General features: G+C 46.5%; 1 protein-coding gene across 2 annotated transcripts in view; it reads right to left on the bottom strand.

Annotated features, from left to right (window-relative positions):
- LOC311098747 (E3 ubiquitin-protein ligase RNF220-like) overlaps window positions 1-22,991 on the bottom strand; it is a gene marked incomplete at its 5' end in the record, with an annotated part of 152,005 nt that extends 129,014 nt beyond the window's left edge. For both annotated transcript variants that reach the window (XM_084139295.1, XM_084139296.1), the window contains one exon: window positions 22,343-22,991. In XM_084139295.1, the coding sequence (XP_083995421.1) occupies window positions 22,343-22,991 (649 nt within the window). The remainder of the gene's footprint in view (window positions 1-22,342) is intronic.
- Window positions 22,992-23,674: the final 683 nt, after the last annotated feature.

Genomic DNA, 23,674 nt, shown 5'->3' with positions numbered 1-23,674 from the left:
TGACTTTTCCCCTCTTGTGTTTCCCCCTCTCTCTAAAGAGTACTTAATAAAATGTGAGTCTGCGGGCCATCACAAAGGGACAGTACGTCACTGCTGCTTCATTTCCATTAGAGAGGCCCGAGCTTTCACACAAAATGTCTGGACCAGGAGTTCATTCTCGCCAATCTGCCAGAGTACAGGTCGGGAGGACGGGAGGAAGACCGCGGAGGGAGGGAGGGGGGAGAGGAGGAGAGAGGGAGGAGGAGGATAGAGGAGAGGGGTGTGTTCGGATGGAGATCGAGACAAGCACACAAACATACACTCATACAACCAAGCCTCTAAGGCTGTAAACAAAACACGGTGGTGGTGGATCTGTAATACCTCAGACAGTTAACAGACACAATTCAGGCAGTTCAGCAGATGCCTCTCAGCCAGCTCTCTCACTATCAGGGGGTCCTAATTTAGTCTAATGTTATCTTAGGGTCACTTCCAGCCCAGCTCACCCTGTCAAAGCCTGGAGAAAAAGTGAACAGAAGAAAAATAATGTTTATTCTATTCATCCCCATCATCCACTGATTAGAAATTCCATTTGTAAAAAACAACTGCAAATATATATTTCATTACACAATGACTAATGGGTTTTGTATTAATGAAACATTTGCGGAGATGAGAAATTAATCAAAGACGGGAAATTTGAAAGAAGATATTAAAAGTTAAGGGGAGCTAAGTAATTATGCTCCCAAATTATTTGACTAAGACAAACTCAGGATGCATTCAGTGCTGCAGATACAGTACCAACTGATACCAATAACATCAACACACAATCTGCACACAAGTGTACTGTCTATCTCTAATATATTGAGAGCTACTGTTTAGAGGCAAAGAACAAGCCTACTGCAGCACCTAAACCATGAATCCACTGACGCTTGCTAATAAACATTGCTTTAGTTTAGTTCAAGGTTCCCAGAGAGAGAAAAATGACCCTCGAGAGTATCCCTTATTACCACATCACCCCCCTTCCCTCTCCTCCCCCTCCTCCCCTCTCTCTCTCACTTGCTCATCCTCTCTCTCCTGTATCCCTGATGCCTCTCCTCCCCTCCTCTCTCCTCTCTCTTCCTCTCCTCCTCAACATCCCTACTAAATTATTCAAGACCAATGCTGCAGTATGCTTGATTAAGTTTTAATTTCAGCAAATTACCAGTCGGCAGGAGGCCACAGCACTGAATCATACGGCCACTGAGTTATTTATCAGCGTTGAAGAAGATGTGGTGGCAGGTGTTGTTACTTCCCAGCAGCAGTCCAACGTACTAATCTACTGTACGTGGTGATGGACTTCATTGTGCAAACTGTCAATAGGGCCCATTAAGAAGAGGAAGAACAGACATTTAACTCAGGTGCCTGTTGGATCGTCTCAGTCAGGAAGGATGGAAGTATACTGCCAGCCAGGTCCTCTCTGGCCATGGGATCTAGAGCTGCCTGTTGGGCGCCAACCGTCAACTCTCATGCTGTCCAGCCCCATCATCACTATCATCAGGGGTGAAAAGGCATTGCTTTGAGGACGTAAGTGGTAGTTAGGGAAATCATGGTGCTTATCAGGAGAGATGCATGTTTGGGCCCTTCGGTGGGCCACAGCTCTAACCACTAGGCCACGGTTCTAACTGCAGGGGGCCTATATACATGCCTGTTAGAGCGAGGGAGGCCAGACAGAGGAATGACAAGTGACCAGCAGGGGTGAGACGGCCAGGACCGGGGCTGTGTGTGTTACTGTGTTTGTATGGAGGATAACATAGAGGTCTCCTATGCCTACTCTATCATGGAGGGGCAGAGCCTTACTCTCACAACTCTCTTAATATCTTCAGTAGACAGGCCCAGACCCGGAGTAGACTAGAGTAGCCCCTTTGGAAATTACAATGTGGTCTCATTAGCATCTAATAGTGTTGCACGGCTTTGATTTACAGAGGCAGCAGGTGAGGAGCTTGGACAGGACAGCCAAACAACGACTCTCTCTACCACAGAACAAAGCAGCTGGGCAGCGTCATGTCACCACAAGATTAGATTGGCCCTCCTCAATAATCAGCCCAACAACTCCAGGTAGTAATTTAGCACTCTGGGTAATTAGGACCAAATGACTACTTATGCCGCTGTGTGTGATTGGCTGTTGATTTGTTTGGCTTCTGTGATGAAAGGCATCAGTCATCACCCGGGCCCTGTTTTATAGAATCTAGCCAATGCGGTCGGTCCGAGCTCGTGTTTGTGTGTGTGTGTGTGTGTGTGTGTGTGTGTGCGAGGCAAGGGGAAGAAGAGAAGGTAAGCTAACTGGGCCTGTATAGGATTTATGACTAGTCTCCCAGGGTGATTGTCCAACATGGTTTCCCTGTTGCGCTGACAATAGAGCTGGATTAACGGGCCCTGTCAGTTTCCCCGGCTCTACACATCTTTTTGTCCTCGTTAAAAAGCTCCCCTAATTAGCGCAGGGGGGCTCTCCGCTATCTGCTATCGCTCAGGCCCCTCCCTGGGGTCAGCGCTGGAGAAAAGGAGACATTATTTTAGTGGCGGCTCACAAAGAGCCACTAACGGCTCCCAGGCAGTATCAGCTCCCATTGCTCTGCCTGCTAACAGAACAGTGAGGCCATAGATCTTTATTCATGGCCTCGTGTAGCCTTATCTCAGCTCGCACTTTAATGAGACATAATAAGGGGAACAGTTTGTAGCAACACGGCGCTCCTCTTTTATTTGCCAAACCATATCTCTCCTCTCCCTCTCTCCTTTCCCCCTCTCGCTTCTTTCTTTTTCTAGTCTCTGTCGTGCTTTATCTCCCTCTCACCCAGGCTCCCCAGTCGCTCTGCAAATGAATCATATCTCTCTCCCTACATATGCTAAAACCCATGTAATTACAGGACGTCTTAAAAAAAAAAAGTCCTAAATCTGTCGTTTGAATTACACCAAAACAAGGCGGGCGGCCTAGTAACAAAGCTGTCATCGTTACGATGAATTTATCACACGAGCTGAGTGCCGGATAGAGAAAGAGAGGTTAGGAGAGAGAGAGAGAGATAGAAAAAAGGATGTAAGAGAGCTGGGATTTAATCTGGTACGTATGGGGAGCCCAGTTTTGCTGCTACATCAAGCCTATAGCCTACAGGGCTTGCTGTGGAACCGGCGAGGGCTTGGTAACAGCAATACAAGGTGCCTTGGGACAGATAGAGCCACAGGCCCCCTGCTAACCTGAGGGCCTTTAGAGCCAAGACACCACATTCCTCACAGTCCAACCTGTCTAACATTTTGTAAAACAATTACCCCTCAGTGATACAAAGACTCCTATTCAAACCTACAATATTATATATATTTTGAATATTTTGAATCCTCTTATAATAAATAGAGTGTAAATATTATTTATCCCTCCTTTTATGTCTCCAAGGTCCTATATTGTTTGTCATTAACTCATATTTGAAGCCAGACTATCACAAAATATATTATATGAAATGAATGCCCCATATCATGTGCCTCACCTGTGGATGCTATCAAATAAATAGGTGAACTACTGTTATTGTAGTTCTGTTTTGTTAGACCCTTATAGAAACTTCTACAAATGCTCAGTCTGGCCTCTTGTGGAAATTCCCCATTCATATGGGCTCTTCCATCTTCTTTTGAGAGGACTTTGTGCTTGTCATCAGACATTTGTGCTGTGTGTCTGTGTTTTATGTGTGTATGTGTAAATCGGTGTATTTGTGTTTGTGTGAGAGAGAGGATCTGTGGGTGTGTACAGAGGAAGGAAGCTGCTAGCGGCGTGGAGGGGATGGGGGGTATACAAGGACAACTCAGGCTGTGTCTGTATGGTGTCAGCTCCCTGCTCCCCAGAGCAAGCCAGCAGCAGAGTGGCATCCTGCCGGCTCAATTTAGCATCCTCCATGCTGCTGATACCTCTAATTCATCACCCAGCTCCCTGATTGATCTGCTTCTTATGGGCCAGGGCGTCGCTGCTGATTTTGCACTAACCGAGCAGGGCCTCAGCTGAATAAAGAATAGCAGTTGTGTGGCTGGCTGTGAAAGTGAAGGAGACATTGTTTTAATCGCCCGACGGGATTGCTGTGAGTAACGCAGACAGCCCCATCTGAAGTTGTGGAGCCGGCGAGGGCTTGGTGGACACACATATGCTCGAAGGGACACACAGCGAGAGGTCCTGCTTACTGTATGCATCCCAGAGCATGGGCTGTCCCACCTGTCTCTCTCTCTCTCTCTCTCTCTCTCACACACACACACACACACACACACACACACACACACACACACACACACACACACACACACCTCCCTGTGTTGCATCTCAATGTCCCAAGGGTTCTGCCCAAGTGCTCCACAGCCGGCCATACTGCATCAGCCAGCACACAGCAGGCTAACAGCCCTCTGACGCCTATAATCCATTTCTCACTACACCAAACTCTACAGAGGGAACCATTAATCATTCATATGATTAATGCAAACTTTTATTTTGATGTTCAGAAGAAGTGAGAGTTCTGAACTAATTCTGATTCTAATTCAGTGTTCAATTGTTGAGAGTAGAGATGGATTAGTGACAAGATTACAGCTCTCCGATTGCTTTGCTTTCAGTCTTTCTTGCTGAGAGTTGCCCCTTGGGAGGACAAGAGGAGACGTGAGGAGCGAGGAGATGAGAATGTTTAGGAAGTCTGTGGTTATGCTCAGGAAAACTATTTGTCCAGCCTGCTGCAGGTCTGTGTGCCTGCCTTCCTGCCTTCCTGTCTGCAGAGAGCACAGTGCTGCACAGCCTGCTAGCCACAAGGCTCTCCAGAGGGCAATGATGTTCCATTTGCCTTAATCTATGGAGCGCATTGCATTAAATCAAGTGACTCCTTCAACATCCGAGAAGTTAAAAACTCAACTCTTCCTCCTCACAGGCATCCGAGAGGAGAATATTAAAGAAACAAGCCACGCCTCTTAAAACTGATCCATATACAACATCTCCCCACTGAACAGGAACTCACAATATGATAAGGAATGCAGAGATCAAACAAAAAGCCGTTGCCACCCTCCCAATTCTAGAGCCCTTGGTAGAAAACAACATGAATCTAAAAGGAACTGGCCAGTTAAAAGGGCATGCTATTAATTACCAGCCACAAACACAGCAGACTACAAATGGAGCCCACCAGGACCCCCGTATCTGACTTAATGACCATTGACTGAGACAGGAGTCTAGAAAGGGAAGAAGAAGAGGATGAGGAGGAGGTGGAGGAGAGGGGGGTGAGAGGGGGGTGAGGATGAGAGAGTGTGTGGTCCCGGACAAGCGGGCTCCTGGGGTGTTCCACTACACTGAGAACAGAGGAGGGGAAGTGAGAGGAAGGAGACAAGGTGGCGAATAAGAAGGCAAGGTGACAAGGCATCAGGGAAAGAGCAATGAATTATTTATAAGGCCACTGATGGACAAGCTGAATAAGAAAGAGAAAGGGAGGGAGAGAGAGAGAGAAAGGGAAAAAGGAGGGGGCAGGAGAGCTGGGCTGCTGGTCGGTCTAGCTATGAGGAGGGGAGGACAGTGGAGGCCGAGGGAGGCTTTCATGTGGCAGACACACTTAGTGCCTGCTGCTCCATCCCTGATCCTACCCTCGGCCAAGCCTTGGACCAGTCCAGAGAGGGAGAGCGGGTGGTGGGCCTGGGTTGGGTAGGGAGGGGTATTGGCTGGGGGCTTTGATCGTAACCAACCCTCTCCCTCCTGACACATTGCCATCTGTGATCAGAGAGCGAGAGTAGAGGAGGAGGAGGAGGGGGAAGTGATCAGCGATCAGCTCCTCTAACCCTGTGTGTGCATGAACATAATCCCCCTTTAAATCCACTGCATGACCATCCTTAAAGGTGCACTGGGACCATGCACCATGCCTATGTATCATCACTATTCACTAACCCTCTCTCTAACATGCTAACATATCCTATTCTATGGTCAAGTATTCAATGGCGAGCTGAGAGGCCAGTATCCCCTCTCTCTGTGGGTTGGCTTTAAAGGGATTCATCATATAATTAAATAGAACATAGAGAACAAATTCTAGACTTACAAAGGTTTATGACATAACCGCTCTAGTATTATATATCTCTATGGGATCCAGCACATTCTAGGTTAGAATTATTAAGGTTTATGCCTATACCCATGGCCGCGGGAAGATGTTTTGTGGTGGTGCTGTCGACGGGAGTATTTTTCTCTGCTCTGCTGACAAGTATTTTTCTCAGCTCATACAGGAGTAATTAAGGCCTAGTTCAATAATTTTGTGGAATTGTATAATAATTATTTAAAATATATATATATTATCAGGAGGTGCTGCAGCATCCCCTGCACCCCTACTTCCCGCGGCTATACCTATACCCACTTTAGTATTATTATATATCTCTATGGGCTCCATGCTCCAGCCCCATGCTCAGCCTATACAACCCAGTAGGTAGCTGTGTCACCAGGCCAGACCAGTTAAGGAGGTTAGGAATGGATGCTGAATATTTAACCCTTGTTGAGTAGCCTTGGTTAATTTGTCAGGCCATGGTTAAATGCCACCATTAGCATTCTGTTGGGTTATTGAAGGCCAGGGGGGCTCTGCCGACTGGATGATGGATGCCTGCTGCAGGACACCCAAAACCAGACAGCCCCAACCACGTCGCTGGCCGTATCGATGGAATAGTATTAATACAGGAAGAAGAGGCCTGAGGAGCTACAAGCATTACCAACACAGAGGACAAGTCAGATTAACACACACATGTATACACGAACACACTCACTCCACTGTACAACACAAATTAAAATCAACACTCAAACCAGTCGGGCCCATAGTCTCTCACTTTTACATCTATTTCACTTTCAAATGTACTTTCGTCTTCTCTGTTTGCTTTTTCAGTAAAACCCCCAGGGCACCGGTGTTCACTTCATATTATCACAGTATGTTCTCAGATCCCATCAGATCATCATTACCTGGTCTGAGCTGGTGGTCATTTAACTAGAGCACTAACAGTGGGCCACAACCCAGCAGGACCTCTCCCCAGCATGCACTCTGCTATCTGTGAACCGCCCATGTCCGAGAAGACCCGGCGTGTCCAGCTCTGCCCCAGCAGCCCCAGCGGTCAGCCATTACCACATATACCAAGGACCTTGCACCACGCTGCCGTGTAAGGTCAACTCCCAGTGGACACCTGACCTCTTCTCTCTACTGATCATGATACAACAATGTTTGTTGCTGTGACATTGCTGCAAAGTCAGTCTTTTTTATAAGTGAACGTTGGGTTTACATCTGTTGGAAGACACACTGTGGGCTATAGCTTTAGGAACTAAGGAGCCTTAGCTACACTCCCTCTAAAGGAAAACAGGGTATTATAATCATGGTATTTATACAATGTTTACAGTGGGGGAAAAAAGTATTTAGTCAGCCACCAATTGTGCAAGTTCTCCCACTTAAAAAGATGAGAGAGGCCTGTAATTTTCATCATAGGAACAAGTCAACTAGGACAGACAAAATGAGGAACAGAAATCCAGAAAATCACATTGTAGGATTTTTTATGAATTTATTTGCAAATTATGGTGGAAAATATGTATTTGGTCAATAACAAAAGTTTCTCAATACTTTGTTATATACCCTTTGTTGGCAATGACACAGGTCAAACATTTTCTGTAAGTCTTCACAAGGTTGTCACACACTGTTGCTGGTATTTTGGCCCATTCCTCCATGCAGATCTCCTCTAGAGCAGTGATGTTTTGGGGCTGTCGCTGGGCAACACAGACTTTCAACTCTCTCCAAAGATTTTCTATGGGGTTGAGATCTGGAGACTGGCTAGGCCACTCCAGGACCTTGAAATGCTTCGTACGAAGCCACTCCTTCGTTGCCCGGGCGGTGTGTTTGGGATCATTGTCATGCTGAAAGACCCAGCCACGTTTCATCTTCAATGCCCTTGCTGACGGAAGGAGGTTTTCACTCAAAATCTCACGATACATGGCCCCATTCATTCTTTCCTTTACACGGATCAGTCGTCCTGGTCCCTTTGCAGAAAAACAGCCCCAAAGCATGATGTTTCCACCCCCATGCTTCACAGTAGGTATGGTGTTCTTTGGATGCAACTCAGCATTATTTGTCCTCCAAACACGACGAATTGAGTTTTTACCAAAAAGTTATATTTTGGTTTCATATGACATTCTCCCAATCCTCTTCTGGATCATCCAAATGCACTCTAGCAAACTTCAGACGGGCCTGGACATGTACTGGCTTAAGCAGGGGGACACGTCTTGCACTGCAGGATTTGAGTCCCTGGCGGCGTAGTGTGTTACTGATGGTAGGCTTTGTTACTTTGGTCCCAGCTCTCTGCAGGTCATTCACTAGGTCCCCCCGTGTGGTTCTGGGATTTTTGCTCACCGTTCTTGTGATCATTTTGACCCCACGGGGTGAGATCTTGCGTGGAGCCCCAGATCGAGGGAGATTATCAGTGGTCTTGTATGTCTTCCATTTCCTAATAATTGCTCCCACAGTTGATTTCTTCAAACCAAGCTGCTTACCTATTGCAGATTCAGTCTTCCCAGCCTGGTGCAGGTCTACAATTTTGTTTCTGGTGTCCTTTGACAGCTCTTTGGTCTTGGCCATAGTGGAGTTTGGAGTGTGACTGTTTGAGGTTGTGGACAGGTGCCTTTTATACTGATAACAAGTTCAAACAGGTGCCATTAATACAGGTAACGAGTGGAGGACAGAGGAGCCTCTTAAAGAAGAAGTTACAGGTCTGTGAGAGCCTGAAATCTTGCTTGTTTGTAGGTGACCAAATACTTATTTTCCACCATAATTTGCAAATAAATTCATAAAAAAACCTACAATGTGATTTTCTGGATTTCTTTTTCTCAATTTGTCTGTCATAGTTGAGGTGTACCTATGATGAAAATTACAGGCCTCTCTCATCTTTTTAAGTGGGAGAACTTGCACAATTGGTGGCTGACTAAATACTTTTTTTCCCCACTGTATATGAGGCTTCACAATATCAACTACCAATGATAACAGTTTGATTTGTAAATGTCCCCTAAACCTAATGTAGTGTGTACGGAAAATACTGAAACCACTCTCTTTTGCAAGTAAATCATCGAATCCCTGCATTATTGAACAGAATCTAAACGCATCTAAAGGAAACAAACTGTAACATTTAAAAAAAAATCCAAAACTTTGTGAGTCATTGGTGGCAGGTTTGGCAGGGTTTACTAAACAAACAGTTTCCTCACCAAGATTAGTCTCTCCTACTGCTTCGCCGCCCTTGTCCAGTGTCAGAGAGAGAAGAGAGAGAGGGCTTAGGACCAATAAGACAGGAGTACTGAGAAAGAGAGATGCTGGGAGCTGGGAGCGCTTTCCCCTTGGCTCTGCTTTTTTGTACATGCTAGCTTTGTTTTGTCCTCTTCTGAAGGATCCTTGGATCTCCTCAGGCGGATCCCTACAGCCTGGCTATCGGAGGGTTTCCAGTAAAGAAAACTAGAGGGAGTTCTGAACTGAGAGCTTGGATCAGCTTGTCTGAGACCAACATGACAAGACCCTATGCCAGAAACAGATTGAAACACTGGCTTTGTACTTGTACACACACACACACACACACACACACATACACACACACTTCCTACTGGTACAAACACAGAGACACACACAGAGATGTTGACGTCTTTTATACATTTTGTTCTATTCATGTCTTTATGCTTATTAGATGTTTATGCTAGTGAGGTAGCTAGGGATCTGTGTTTAACTTGTAGAGAAGAGGAGCCATAATGTGTTGCTCCTGACGCTCTGTCTCCCCCACCACACACCACTCCTCCCCCTGGAGAGAGCACTGGAAAATCAATATATCTTTGAATGGAGGTTAGAAGGGTGGTTGCTTTGGGAGAAGTGACAGATTTGCTCTCTTTTGCTCCTCTAAGCCCCTGCCTCCGTTCTCTCTCCCCCTCCCACCCACACGTCGACCCTTCAGAACCCCCCCCCCCCCCCCCCCCCTTCCAGGATGGCAGAATTCCGAGCATTTTACCACGGGGACGCGATATTAGACATCCCACATCGAAATGGAACCCGCAGAGCACCCTGAGTGCTGGAGCCTGCTGCAGTCTGACATGACTACAGGATTACACCACGCCAGGTGGGTTACGGGGCTTAACTCAGACAGCTAGCTAGCTGTACCCCAGACCCAGCCACAGTCAGCCAGACATAGCCAAACAGGACCACTCTGTAAAGAGAAGAGAGCTAGGACCCCAGTCCACCCCAGATTAGCCCCCCACTCACCACTTTCAGGTGTCATTTTCAAAAGCAACAATTTTCAGCTCTATATCTCAAAATTGTCTCTGTTTGGCTGGCTGGTACACACAACAAATATGATGAAAATGACCCACTGAGGAGCAACCCAGGGACGGTTTTCATCTTTGATGGTTGGGGGGGAAGGGGGAGGCACTGGTTGAGATGATTGTGGACCCCACACTGAGAGGGTTAGTCAAACGGCCGCTGTTTCCCTTTGATGAGTCACAGAAATAAACTTCTGCGCAATTCCCCGCGCCCCCGCAGTAACGACAAGCATCACGATTCTCAAAGAAGGCCAGATGAGACAACGTAATCACTGATCACTGAACAAGATGAAACCCAAGGACCGTGTCTCATACTTCTGACGCTACGGTTTCATCTAAGAAAGTATTTTGAAAGGAGAGACAAGTGAAGAATTAAATTGATTTTCTACAGTTGTGGAATAATTTTAGCTAATCCATCATAATGAAAAGAAAACTGCTGTCTGCACTAGTATGCAAATCACCAAATTAACCATTGGAATTGTCTCACACTTTGCGTTACTAAGATGTGTAAATGTATTATATCAATTCTTACAAAAAAATTGAACAGAGGTTGTTTAAAAGAGCAACATTTGTTTTGGAGAAATAACAGTAATGTATTACTGGAAACTGACCAAACGATACCAAAGACAAATATATTACATTGGGATTAAGTAATCCTTTTAATCATAACTTGTCAATTAAGGTAGCCCCCCGCACCTCTCTGATTCCGAGGGGTTGGGTTAAATGCAGAAGACACATTTCGGTTGAATGAATTTAGTTGTGCAACTGACTAGGTACCCCCTTTCCCCTTTTTTACATAAAAAATGCAAACACACAAATTGAACAGCGGGTTTAGCATTTAACAACCCTACAGGAGTCAACATAGATAATGCTCCTAATCTTAATATTACAAAACACGATCATTCTAAAATGTATCCAAATAAATCCATCTCTATTAAGCTTTATCAAAACACCTCAGGCCAGTTGACAAGATAATATGAAGAAGTGATGAGTAAAACAGAGAAAGAGAGAGAGAGAGAGAGAGAGGGAAATGGAGGGGAACCCTATTGAGATCAGTGCTTGCTTGGTAATGAATACTGCAGGGAGCATTGATGATTGTAATTATCAAATTGCTGTTTTAAAAGGCCATTGATTGATGTCATGAGCTCAGTGAGTGTTTACTGATTGCTGCATTTGCATGTTTACTCATGCTGGGCTCTCACACGTGGCCTCTGATTAGCACAGGATACTAAGAGAAGGAGGAGGGCATGAATTGAGCAATAAACTTACATACCGATGTGCATATATGGACACTACAGACACACATCCGCATTTATACACACAGACACGCATGTACGAATGCACGCACACACAGTCATTCATCTTCCCACACACATACAGACATTCATCTCCGCACACACACAGACACACATAGCCTACACACACTCAAACACGCAAACACACACACTTATCGCCACTCTGCAGGGCTACTGTATTCAATTATGTCAAAAGCCTTGTTAGAAGACAACTGAGAACAACAGTATAAGCCATCATGATAAGAGAGTGGGAGGGAGGGAGACTGGTGGGGCTGCTGGTTAAGTGCCTACTTGAACAATTTCCTCCCGGCTCCTTGGTTACTACCCCCCTATGGACCTATTTACTGGCGTATAAAAGCACCGGCTGCAGGCGCCTGGACACGAACAGGCGGTGTGGTGTGGTGTGATATGGTGTGGTGTAGTGTGGTGTAGTGTGGTGTGGTGTGGTGCGGGGTGGTGTGGTATGAGGTGTGGTACACTCAACACGACCAGACAGACAGCCTGCTTTACATCTCTTATCTACCCGACACCTCAATGTCAACTAACTAAGAACAAATAAAAGAAAAGAAAGAATGAAAGAAAGAAAGAAAGAAAGAAAGAAGAACTGGAGAATTGAAACGGAATAGAATGAGAGTAAAGATGTTAGGTGTTTGAATTTTTTTTTTGTCACATACACCGGATAGGTGCAGTGAGTGAGATGTGTGTTGTTATACAGGGTCAGCCATAGTAGTACTGCGCCCGTGGATCTAATTACGGTTAGGTGCCTTGCTCAAGGGCTCATCGACAGATTTTTCACCTTGACAGCTCGGGTATTCAAACCAGTGACCTTACTGGCCCAACTCTCTAACCACTAGGCTAACTGCCGCCCTAAGAATACCTTAGAATAGCTACTATGACTCCAATGATTAACAAAAGCACCACTACAGACAGAGACTGGGTAACTAATACAGAGAGAGTCTGGGTAACTAATACAGACAGAGGCTGGGTAACTAATACAGAGAGAGGCTGGGTAACTAATACAGAGAGAGGCTGGCTAACTAATACAGAGAGAGGCTGGGTAACTAATACAGAGAGAGACTGGGAAACTAATACAGAGAGAGGCTGGGTAACTAATACAGAGAGAGACTGGGTAACTAATACAGAGAGAGACTGGGTAACTAATACAGAGAGAGACTGGGTAACTAATACAGAGAGAGGCTGGGTAACTAATACAGAGAGAGACTGGGTAACTAATACAGAGAGAGGCTGGGTAACTAATACAGAGAGAGACTGGGTAACTAATACAGAGAGAGGCTGGGTAACAAATACAGAGAGAGGCTGGGTAACTAATACAGAGAGAGGCTGGGTAACTAATACAGATAGAGGCTGGGTAACTAATACAGAGAGAGGCTAGGTAACTAATACAGAGAGAGGCTGGGTAACTAATACAGAGAGAGGCTGGGTAACTAATACAGAGAGAGGCTGGGTAACTAATACAGAGAGAGACTGGGTAACTAATACAGAGAGAGGCTGGGTAACTAATACAGAGAGAGACTGGGTAACTAATACAGAGAGAGGCTGGGTAACTAATACAGAGAGAGGCTGGGTAACTAATACAGAGAGAGACTGGGTAACTAACACAGAGAGAGGCTGGGTAACTAATACAGATAGAGACTGGGTAACTAATACAGATAGAGACTGGGTAACTAGTACAGAGAGAGGCTGGGTAACTAATACAGAGAGAGTCTGGGTAACTAGTACAGAGAGAGTCTGGGTAACTAATACAGAGAGAGGATGGGTAACTAATACAGAGAGAGGCTGGGTAACTAATACAGAGAGAGGCTGGGTAACTAACACAGAGAGAGACTGGGTAACTAATACAGAGAGAGGTAACTAATACAGAGAGAGGATGGGTAACTAATACAGAGAGAAGCTGGGTAACTAGTACAGAGAGAGGCTGGGTAACTAATACAGAGAGAGGATGGGTAACTAATACAGAGAGAGGCTGGGTAACTAATACAGAGAGAGGCTGGGTAACTAACACAGAGAGAGACTGGGTAACTAATACAGAGAGAGACTGGGTAACTAATACAGAGAGAGGCTGGGTAACTAATACAGAGAGAGGTTGGGTAACTAGTACAGAGAGAGGCTGGGTAACTAATACAGAGAGAGGCTAGGTAACTAATACAGAGAGAGGCTAGGTAACTAACACAGAGAGAGGATGGGTAACTAGTACAGAGAGAGGCTGGGTAACTAATACAGAGAGAGGCTGGGTAACTAGTACAGAGAGAGTCTGGGTAACTAATACAGAGAGAGGCTGGGTAACTAACACAGAGAGAGGCTGGGTAACTAACACAGACAGAGGCTGGGTAACTAATACAGAGAGAGGCTGGGTAACTAATACAGAGAGAGGCTGGGTAACTAATACAGAGAGAGGCTGGGTAACTAATACAGAGAGAGGCTGGGTAACTAACACAGAGAGAGGCTGGGTAACTAATACAGAGAGAGGCTGGGTAACTTATACAGAGAGAGGCTGGGTAACTAATACATAGAGAGGCTGGGTAACTAACACAGACAGAGGCTGGGTAACTAATACAGAGAGAGGCTGGGTAACTAACACAGAGAGAGGCTGGGTAACTAGTACATAGAGAGGCTGGGTAACTAATACAGAGAGAGGCTGGGTAACTAGTACAGAGAGAGGCTGGGTAACTAATACAGATAGAGGCTGGGTAACTAACACAGAGAGAGGATGGGTAACTAATACAGAGAGAGGCTGGGTAACTAATACAGATAGAGGCTGGGTAACTAATACAGAGAGAGGCTGGGTAACTAATACAGAGAGAGGCTGGGTAACTAATACAGAGAGAGGCTGGGTAACTAATACAGAGAGAGGCTGGGTAACTAATACAGAAAGAGGCTGGGTAACTAATACAGAGAGAGGCTGGGTAACTAATACAGAGAGAGGCTGGGTAACTAATACAGAGAGAGGCTGGGTAACTAATACAGAAAGAGGCTGGGTAACTAATACAGAGAGAGGCTGGGTAACTAATACAGATAGAGTCTGGGTAACTAATACAGATAGAGGCTGGGTAACTAGTACAGAAAGAGGCTGGGTAACTAATACAGAAAGAGGCTGGGTAACTAATACAGAAAGAGGCTAGGTGGGTGACAGCTATTGGATTTCAATATGAGATAGCAGCTGAGTAGAGGACGCACAATTAGAATGCAGAATTGAATCAATAGGCTTGCTGACAGATGGATTACAAAGGTAAATAGATGATACATGCTGATAAATAATTAATTGGGGCTAGTGGGAGGAGGACTGGATGGAGGGAGAGTGACATGAAGGTAGCTAGGGGGAGAATGGCAACACTTTCCTAATGGCCGTCACCCATCACAAATGCACCACTGCATTGTGGGGCATTTTGAAGGACCAAGCAGATAGGATTGGACATATGGCAGTATGGACGCCTTGCTTTATTCATGATGGTTCTGTGATCAGCAGTTGAGACTGTGATTATACAATGTTTCTGTATCTGATGGAGCATGGTGTGAATAACAAGGAAATGCCCACTTGAACGGTTTGAAACATGCCTATTCGTTTGGTGGTAATTCACTGTAATACCCATTCATTCAATGGTTATGTTTTCTAGTTTTTGTTTCTCCAGATTTACCTACTGAAAAACCACTCTAGCATATTTTCAGTGAAGACTAAATGGCACCGAAACAAAAGCTACAGGTGCATTTCATGAGGTAATGGTCTAAAAAAGGACTGTTATTGTGGCACAGCTCCAGTCTGCAACACTGAAACATTGTGCAACCGTGCGTTAAAACAGGTAACGATCCCAAACGCAGCCTCTCACAGCAGCGCTTCAGAGGCCGCAATCACTTGCCGATGAATTATTCCAAATTAAGGGCGTAACATATATGTGTCCTTTTGCCAAGTGGGCTTTTTAGAAACAAACCTGTCACAGAAGACTGCATCCACAAACTGTGAGAAGATTAGAGAGACGAGAAGAAGGGGGGCAGAGCTGGCGAGGGAGAGGGAAGGAGGAGAAAGAGAGGGAGGGAGGGAGGGAGGAGAAAGAGAGGGAGGGAGGGAGGAGAAAGAGAAAAGGAGAGGAACATAGGAAAAATTAAGATAAAAGAAAAGGGGGAATAAAAGCGATAGAAGACATGCCAGCTGTCATGGGGGTCTGGCTTTGCTCTAGGTGGGGACCTGTTAGCAGGAGCGCGGATTCAGGCCCTGGCTCTTTAAGGGTGTTCTGGTGGTGACAGACCTTTTAACACGTCTGCATTAGCATGGGCAGGCCGAGGACCGTGGAATACGGGCTCTCCAGAGAAATAAACCCTACAGCTCTGGACACCGTGAGTCAGTCAGTAACAACTAGAGAATCTGTTCCTTCCCCTTTCCTGAGACTACAGACAAAAACCTGTTTCATAAAAGGGAGGAGTGGAAAGGGGGGATGGAGGACTGGACCTCCAGGGTGTTCTGCCCTCCTGGTGCCCTGACTAGCAGCCTGACCCCTAGGTAACGGAGGAACGGAACTGCATGCCAGCTGTGGAGGTTCTACTGGACTCAGCGGGCTGGTTTCACTGGGGTTTTATAGCGGCTGAGTGACATCAGCACAGGGCTGAAATCCGGACCATGGGAATGTGGCTGACCCGGGGCCTGGGAGATGAAATGGAGGGGGCCGAGAGGAACGGATGGAGACTGGGCCCCCCATACTGCTGCTGCACACACACACACACCCACAGCATAAATAACGCGCACACACTCGCACACAGGCACACACAGCAAAAATAATAAAGCCCATTGTCAGGGAAGACATACCGCCACAATATTACTAGCTACATAAAGCTTCCTGTTTTACATTACGACTTTAATCGTCCCTTCTATTGAGACTTATGTTCTCATATTGTCTGGAGTCAAACAAGTTCTCTTTCTAGCTCCACAATATGAGAAAAACAGATAAAAAGTTGTGGGCTTGTGTTCAATGTGTTCTAACAGCCCCTCCTTTAACTGAGAACTGCGAGGAGCTGTTTACTAGTCCAGAGAACCCAGCTGTTTACTAGTCCAGAGAGCCCAGCTGTTTACTAGTCCAGAGAGCCCAGCTGTTTACTAGTCCAGAGAGCCCAGCTGTTTACTAGTCCAGAGAGCCCAGCTGTTTACTAGTCCAGAGAGCCCAGCTGTTTACTAGTCCAGAGAGCCCAGCTGTTTACTAGTCCAGAGAGCCCAGCTGTTTACTAGTCCAGAGAGCCCAGCTGTTTACTAGTCCAGAGAGCCCAGCTGTTTACTAGTCCAGAGAGCCCAACTGTTCGTTGGAGGAGGGTGTCGCCGCTCATCAAATTTCCCCCCGTTCATTTCCCTAACAGTGGATCCAGCGGCTCGTTTCAATAATCGAGGCCGCACACTCTGTGTCCAATTCAAGTGGCCGAGCCAACAAAGCCCAGGCAGGAAGCGCTAATCCTTGATCTGCATTGCGCTGCAACAATGGCACAGCTCACTGCTCTTCGCTTTAACACAGCGCTGTGGTGGGTAGACACCTGCTGTCTACTGCCAACAACCACCCAACGGGAGAGAGAGACAGAAAGAGACTAAACAAAGAAATGGAGGCCAGGCCAGAGGGCCACAGCACCCAGGAGCTGGGTGGGAGAGGAGGCAGGAGGGAGGGCAGGGGGGATGGGCACAGGGACTGACAGGGAGGCAACATGAGAGGACAAGCCTTTTAACATCTGGGTAAGCACAGACGAGCACCCGGGTGCAGCCTGATTATTAGAACACTCTTACTTAACTTAACCTTGCCACTAGACTGTGACAGGGAGAGGAGAGCGAGGGAGGGAGAGGGAATGAGATCAGGGCAAGAGGAGGAGGGGAGCAGATTTTTGTGGGGATGACAATGTTTGTCTCCTTGGTTATTTAAGTCTTCACCTGCTGGAATGAAATGAGTAGGGGTTGTTGTAACTAAACAAACAATTCAAGAGCCTCATAAGATTACAGGAATTCAAATATAAAGGGATTTCTATTCATCTAAGGCATTTTATATTCTTAGCACCATCATCACTATCATCCTCCTCTTTGAGGATCCTCTCTGTGATTGTCTCCTTTTCCTGCAACTGTTTCCCAAAGTTTGTAATATTTCCCTGGGAATAACAACCACACTGATGACATATGCTCTTTGAAAAAGAAATCTCCCCATCCGACTGACTGTGTGTTTTAACAGCTGTCAGCACACGTTGCTCTTTTGAACATTGGATGTGAAGAACGGTGGAATAACTGCACGTTGGGTGACAGATCTACAAGGCAGGAATGACAAACATGAAAATCTGCATCAATCATCGTGACGGAGAGGGAGAGGGAAAGGTACGGGCCAGCAAATCATTAAAGTCACCAACTGAACAATCTGCCTGGCAACCGGTGTCACAGAACCAGGTATGGAGATGGATCTACATACTGTACTGCATTCATTTTTATATCACAACAACCTAGCTGATAATATTCAGAATCATCACAAAATAATTTTACCCTAAACCTAAACCTGAAACTCAGGGGGTCTTGAATAAAATGTGGGAGGGACTGAATCCTTATTCTCCCAGACAGACATTAGATGGGATATTTAGCCTAGCCTGACTGGCCTGTCCTCTGACTGACTGGGCGGTGGGTTGGTCAGTGGCTAGCCCCAGTCCTGACCGACCGGGGTGGTGGAGGTTAACTGTGGCCCTGCCAGGCACCCAGCACCCCGTAAATCAGTGGGGATTTATGGAGACAGGCCTGTACGGCTCACAGCTTGGTCACGTCAGGAAGGAAGCCCGCGTGGCTATACTCTGTTGTCTTAAGGATTCATCTCTTTTATTTCAGCTGCTCAGGAAGGCAGCTGGGGTCTGTGTTTCAGCTCAAAACCACGCTGATTACTCTTCCTCCTTTTTTATTATTTATTTGATCTCTCCTTTTATCTCACTTTTTCTTGCTCTCTCTCGTTCACACGCACACAGTCTTCACTTTCCTCTCTCTCTCTCTCTCTCTCTCTCTCTCCCCCTCTCCTCCCTAAGTCAGGCTTGTTGGGGTGCTTTGTGGAATGGAATTGTGGAAGTGGGTTAGCTGTTCAGGGTCATGTTCAATGCTCAGCTCTGCCGTGCAAATGTGTGGTGAGGAAAAAACAAACAAACAATCTCCAGCTGTCACACACTCACACAGGGAGACGTACACGCTCACAAAACACACATTCACACAGGAACAAACACACACACACTATATCCATAAAAATAAATGGCACACACACAAAACACACAGAGATACACAAATATAAAATCACTCTCACAAACAAACAAGTGTTCTTCTGTCTTCACTGAGCTTCTGCATGTGACTGTTTCAGTGTAAATATTAATGTGTATTTTAAACAGGCAAATGACTCATTATGCCTGTAAATAATACAGTATAGAAGGAAAAACCTTTTTATTCCTGATTTCAGAGGATACATCTGGTAACAGCTTATAATGTGACATGCGTATATTATGCATATATATTATGCCATGATGGGACCTTTATGTGGAGGTTTAATGGTTGACAGCATAGCGTATTAAAAACGTGCCAGTGACTGTACTGGGAAGATTTGGGGGGCTTAACACTGAGGGGACACTGTTCCAGGAGTGACAGCAAGCAGCTAGATATCCAGTCAAGGGGAACCCAATTTAAGTCTCTTATATAAAAGTGCTGGAGATTCAATTGCATTAGAGCCCTTGGTGGGCCCAGGTTTAATCGAATTAGACAAGACTCCAAAACAGAAAACAGCTTCCAGCTCTCAAAATAATTTCCCCCCTCCCAGTCCTCTCCATACACTACGCCCATGCCGCCTTGCTCCTCACTGGGGATGCCAAACCCCCGGTCCCCTAGTCCCCCGGTCCCCTTCCACCATAATCTCCTCTATATCAGTGAGGATGAACCAGGCCATATTCTAATCAAATGACACCAATATCAGCTTAAGGCACAATAGCAGTAGATCTGGATGGTATTCATAAGCCTTTCTTCGGGAGAATTCATGTGGCTGCATTTTGCAATTTCCCAATAACTCAAAACGAAGAACATGTAATTCCATCTATTTCACTTCTTCCATCTACACTACACGTTACAAAGTAGAAATTGAAATGCATCTCTCTGGTTCTACATAAATGTGACCACAAAAACACTGATATCATTAGCTGGGCTGAAATGTACAGTTCCTTAAAACCACCAAAGTGGCTTTAAACAGGACTCATATAAGAAGTAATCCTTTATGAGAAATGCTATTTCTTTCAGTTCTCCACCTCTATTTATTTCTCTCTATCCTTCCCTATCTCTCTCTCCCTCTCTTTCTTCTGGCTGGGTGTGTCATTCATACCCCTCCCTGCTCCTCTGGTGGTGTTTTTATCGGATCAGTCTCAGCTCGCCGCCCTTGTCTCTCATGTGTTTGATCAAGGGTGGTTCGATCTCTCCTTATGCACAGCACGCCTGTCGCGCTCTAGCCCTCCCAATGAGAGGGAGAGGAAATGGGAGACAAAAAGAGAGAAAGAGGGACTGAGACAGAGAGAAAAAGATGGACTGACACAGAGAGAGAAAGATGGACTGAGACAGAAAGAGAACGATGGACTGACACAGAGAGAGAAAGATGGACTGAGACAGAGAGAGAAAGATGGACAGAGAGAGAGAGAGAAAGATGGACTGAGAGAGAGAGAGAAAGATGGACTGCGACAGAGAGAGAAAGGTGGACTGAGAGAGAGAGAGAGAGAGAGAGGGAAAGATGGACTGAGACAGAGAGAAAGATGGACAGAGAGAGAAAGATGGACTGACACAGAGAGAGAAAGATGGACTGAGACAGAGAGAGAAAGATGGACTGAGACAGAGACAGAAAGATGGACTGAGACAGAGAAAGATGGACTGAGACAGAGAGAGAAGGATGGACTGAGACAGAGAGAGAAAGATGGACTGAAACAGAGAGAGAAAGATGGACTGAGACAGAGACAGAAAGATGGACGGAGACAGAGACAGAGAAAGATGGACTGAGACAGAGAGAGAAAGATGGACTGAGACAGAGAGAGAAAGATGGACTGAGACAGAGAGAGAAAGATGGACTGAGACAGAGAGAGAAAGATGGACTGAGACATAGAGAGAAAGGTGGACTGAGACAGAGAGAGAAAGATGGACTGAGACAGAGAGAGAAAGAAGTACTGAGACAGAGAGAGAAAGAGGGACTGAGACAGAGAAAGATGGACTGAGATAGAGAGAGAAAGATGGACTGAGACAGAAAGAGAAAGATGGACTGAGACAGAGAGAGAAAGATGGACTGAGACAGAGAGAGAAAGAGGGACTGAGACAGAGACAGAAAGATGGACTGAGACAGAGACAGAAAGATGGACTGAGATAGAGAGAGAAAGAGGGACTGAGACAGAGAGAGAAAGAGGGACTGAGACAGAGAGAGAAAGATGGAGAAAAAGCACAGGGAAATACCCGCAACCATAATGAGGCCTCAGTCCCCTTCTCATCCGGAGAGACTCACTCTCTCGCTCTCTCTATCTCGCTCTCTCTCTGTCTCTCTCTCTCTCCCACCAATACGTCACAAGATCATATAGATTGTGTTGACGTGTGTAGGAGTTGTTAGTGCTTGTGCAGAGAGAGAGGAGGGTAGGGGGGTGACAGGGGTGGTGGGTACTCCAATTGAACCCCCCTTCTGTTAGAGTCTCCTGCCAAAGTTTGGAAAGCTGGGTAATCCCCTGTTCATTTGCCACATTGGCTGGGTGAGTCCAGTGGTATGATGAATGCTGATGACAGGACTGTGCCCCATCTTGTAGCGAGTCACTTCCCAAGTAATCAGATTCAAACAGTGATCCAAATGGCCTCCGCTCATTGGCGAATGCTAATGTCCCAGAGCTTGTGGGAGTCAGAGTGAAACAGGGACAGGGAGGGACTGGGAAAGGCAGAAAGAAGGGACCAGAAAGTCAGTGTAGTGTGCTGTGGTGGTGACAGAGGACATAATCGGTAGGGGAGTGTGTGTGTGGTGTGTGTGTGTGTGTGTGTGTGTGTGTGTGTGTGTGTGTGTGTGTGTGTGTGTGTGTGTGTGTGTGTGTGTGTGTGTGTGTGTGTGTGTGTGTGTGTGAGAGAGAGAGCACAAGCTCGCACATGAGCATGTGTGTATGCATTCATCACAGAGCACAGTGAGAGGAGAGGACAGTGTCTGTGTGTGTGGGTTTAAGGCTGAGTGGGCCTATGGAAATGTCTTTGGTTTTTACAGCCTGCTACTGTATTTGGAGTTAAGGTTCACAGGGTGAATTACTGCCAGTTATATTACTGGGCTCCCTCTCAGCAGCATACTTATTCTTCTGAGCACGCCCTGGTCAGGAAAGGTTATGCCATCCTTTGAATTTTCCCAATTCTTTCACTTGAACTAAGCCAAGAGAAACCTCCATCTCATTTATGAATTAGATCTGTGGAGTTCATTGTAATGTGCTCTGTGGAACACTATCTGAACATTCTCTGGTAGTTGAATACACTTCTCACATAGAATGGGTGCTGCAGTCTCTACTAAACCACAGTATAAAGTATGTGTTGTTTTTAGATCAATGTTTTCTTGTCAATTTATATCAAAATCATATTGTTTGTGAGGCATGATTTGATAATAAAGATAGCAAATAATGGGTTATCATTATTAGTGATCATCATTACACGTGTTTTATGTTCCTTTACTTTACAGATTAATCAGACCTTTGTGAAACATTAGACAACAGTAAATGTACTCACAGCGTTCGATGCGGTCCTCTGGGCTTGATGACGTCTCACGGTCGGACAATAGGCCTGACACTGCAAAAATCTTTTTCCCAGCATCCTCAACTGCTTTGAGGGCGCTTGGGGACCTGGAGGGGATCTGTGCGCCCCCAAAGTCATACTCTTTACCCTCAGCGTCCGTGTAGCGCAGGTGGGGAGAGGCGTCTACATCCAGGCAGCCTTTGAGGCGCTTGGCTGGGGTGAAGGCTGATTGATAGCCCCCTGCCCCGTCGCGGTCCTCTGGAGGTGAGGCGAAGGGTCGGAAGGCCCCCACCCCGCTGTGGTTCAGCATGCTGATGGGGGAGCAGTCCAGATTTGGAGGGGCGAACTGGTGATGCAGGTGCAGCAGGGAGGAGGGAAAGTCCCGGTTGGGGAAGCCCCCGGGAACGGCTCCCTGACGGTGGTACATGGAGGCGAAGGTGTAGGAGCCGTTGTTGAAGGGCAGGTGCATGTCCTTTTCGCCCATGGAGACAGGCACGCCGAAGGGGCGGGGCTGCTGGCAGGGGATGGAGGCATCGCGGCTGGCCTCGGCGGTGGATGCCAGCACCATGAGTGCCGGGGACGCCAGAGGGTTGGGCAGGTAGGAGGACGACTCCATCTTGAAAGCGGCCCGGTGCAGGTCCATCCTGGTACCTGGGGTGGGGGGGTCCTGGGCCCAGAGGAGGGGCTGAGAGAAGAAGGAGTGGGGCGGTGTGTCCGGGGTGCGGGAGGAGGCTCTGGACACGCAGGTCAGGGGAAGGTGGGTCCTCACGGAAGGTTCCAGTCTCACTGTGGGGTCATCCTCCTCAGGTCACCGTCTGTAACAGGACACACAAGAAGTGTCATTCAGCATCAGCCATCAAACTATTTCAAACAACATGACAGAGCCTCTTTGAAGAAGAGTCACAAACTTTTCCTCAGAGAGAGATCTGGGGTTGGATCACGTCTATCTAAGCAGCTTATTTCTCCATCTCTCCCTCCCCTGCCTGCAGCTGGACCAGAACCGTCTGTCACAGATAAGGGCAGCGCTCGTCAATCTGATAAGGCTGGGCCTGCTCATGTGAACACTCGTCCCTGGTCCCCAGGCTGCCTACTCCAATGGGATTGTGATAGTGATATCATATCAGGCTGCCATCTGCACAGCCAGAAAATTTGACTGAATGAATAAATTAGCTGCACTTCACCTCTTGACCTCTGGAGCAGTGAAACAGACTGAGACCCTCAGGAGGATTAGATGGTCAGATTGGACAAAGTGTGTGAGGTGATTTAATAATGAAACGCTGGCGAAAAACGTTTCAAAGATTTTTATCCCAAAGGGCAATTTGAAGG

The sequence above is a fragment of the Coregonus lavaretus genome (assembly GCF_964263955.1).
Source record: "Coregonus lavaretus genome assembly, chromosome: 23".
In the NCBI taxonomy this organism is placed as follows: Eukaryota; Metazoa; Chordata; class Actinopteri; order Salmoniformes; family Salmonidae; genus Coregonus; species Coregonus lavaretus.
The sequence above is the reverse complement of the archived record's forward strand: the minus strand, read 5'-3'. Positions and strand labels throughout refer to the sequence as shown.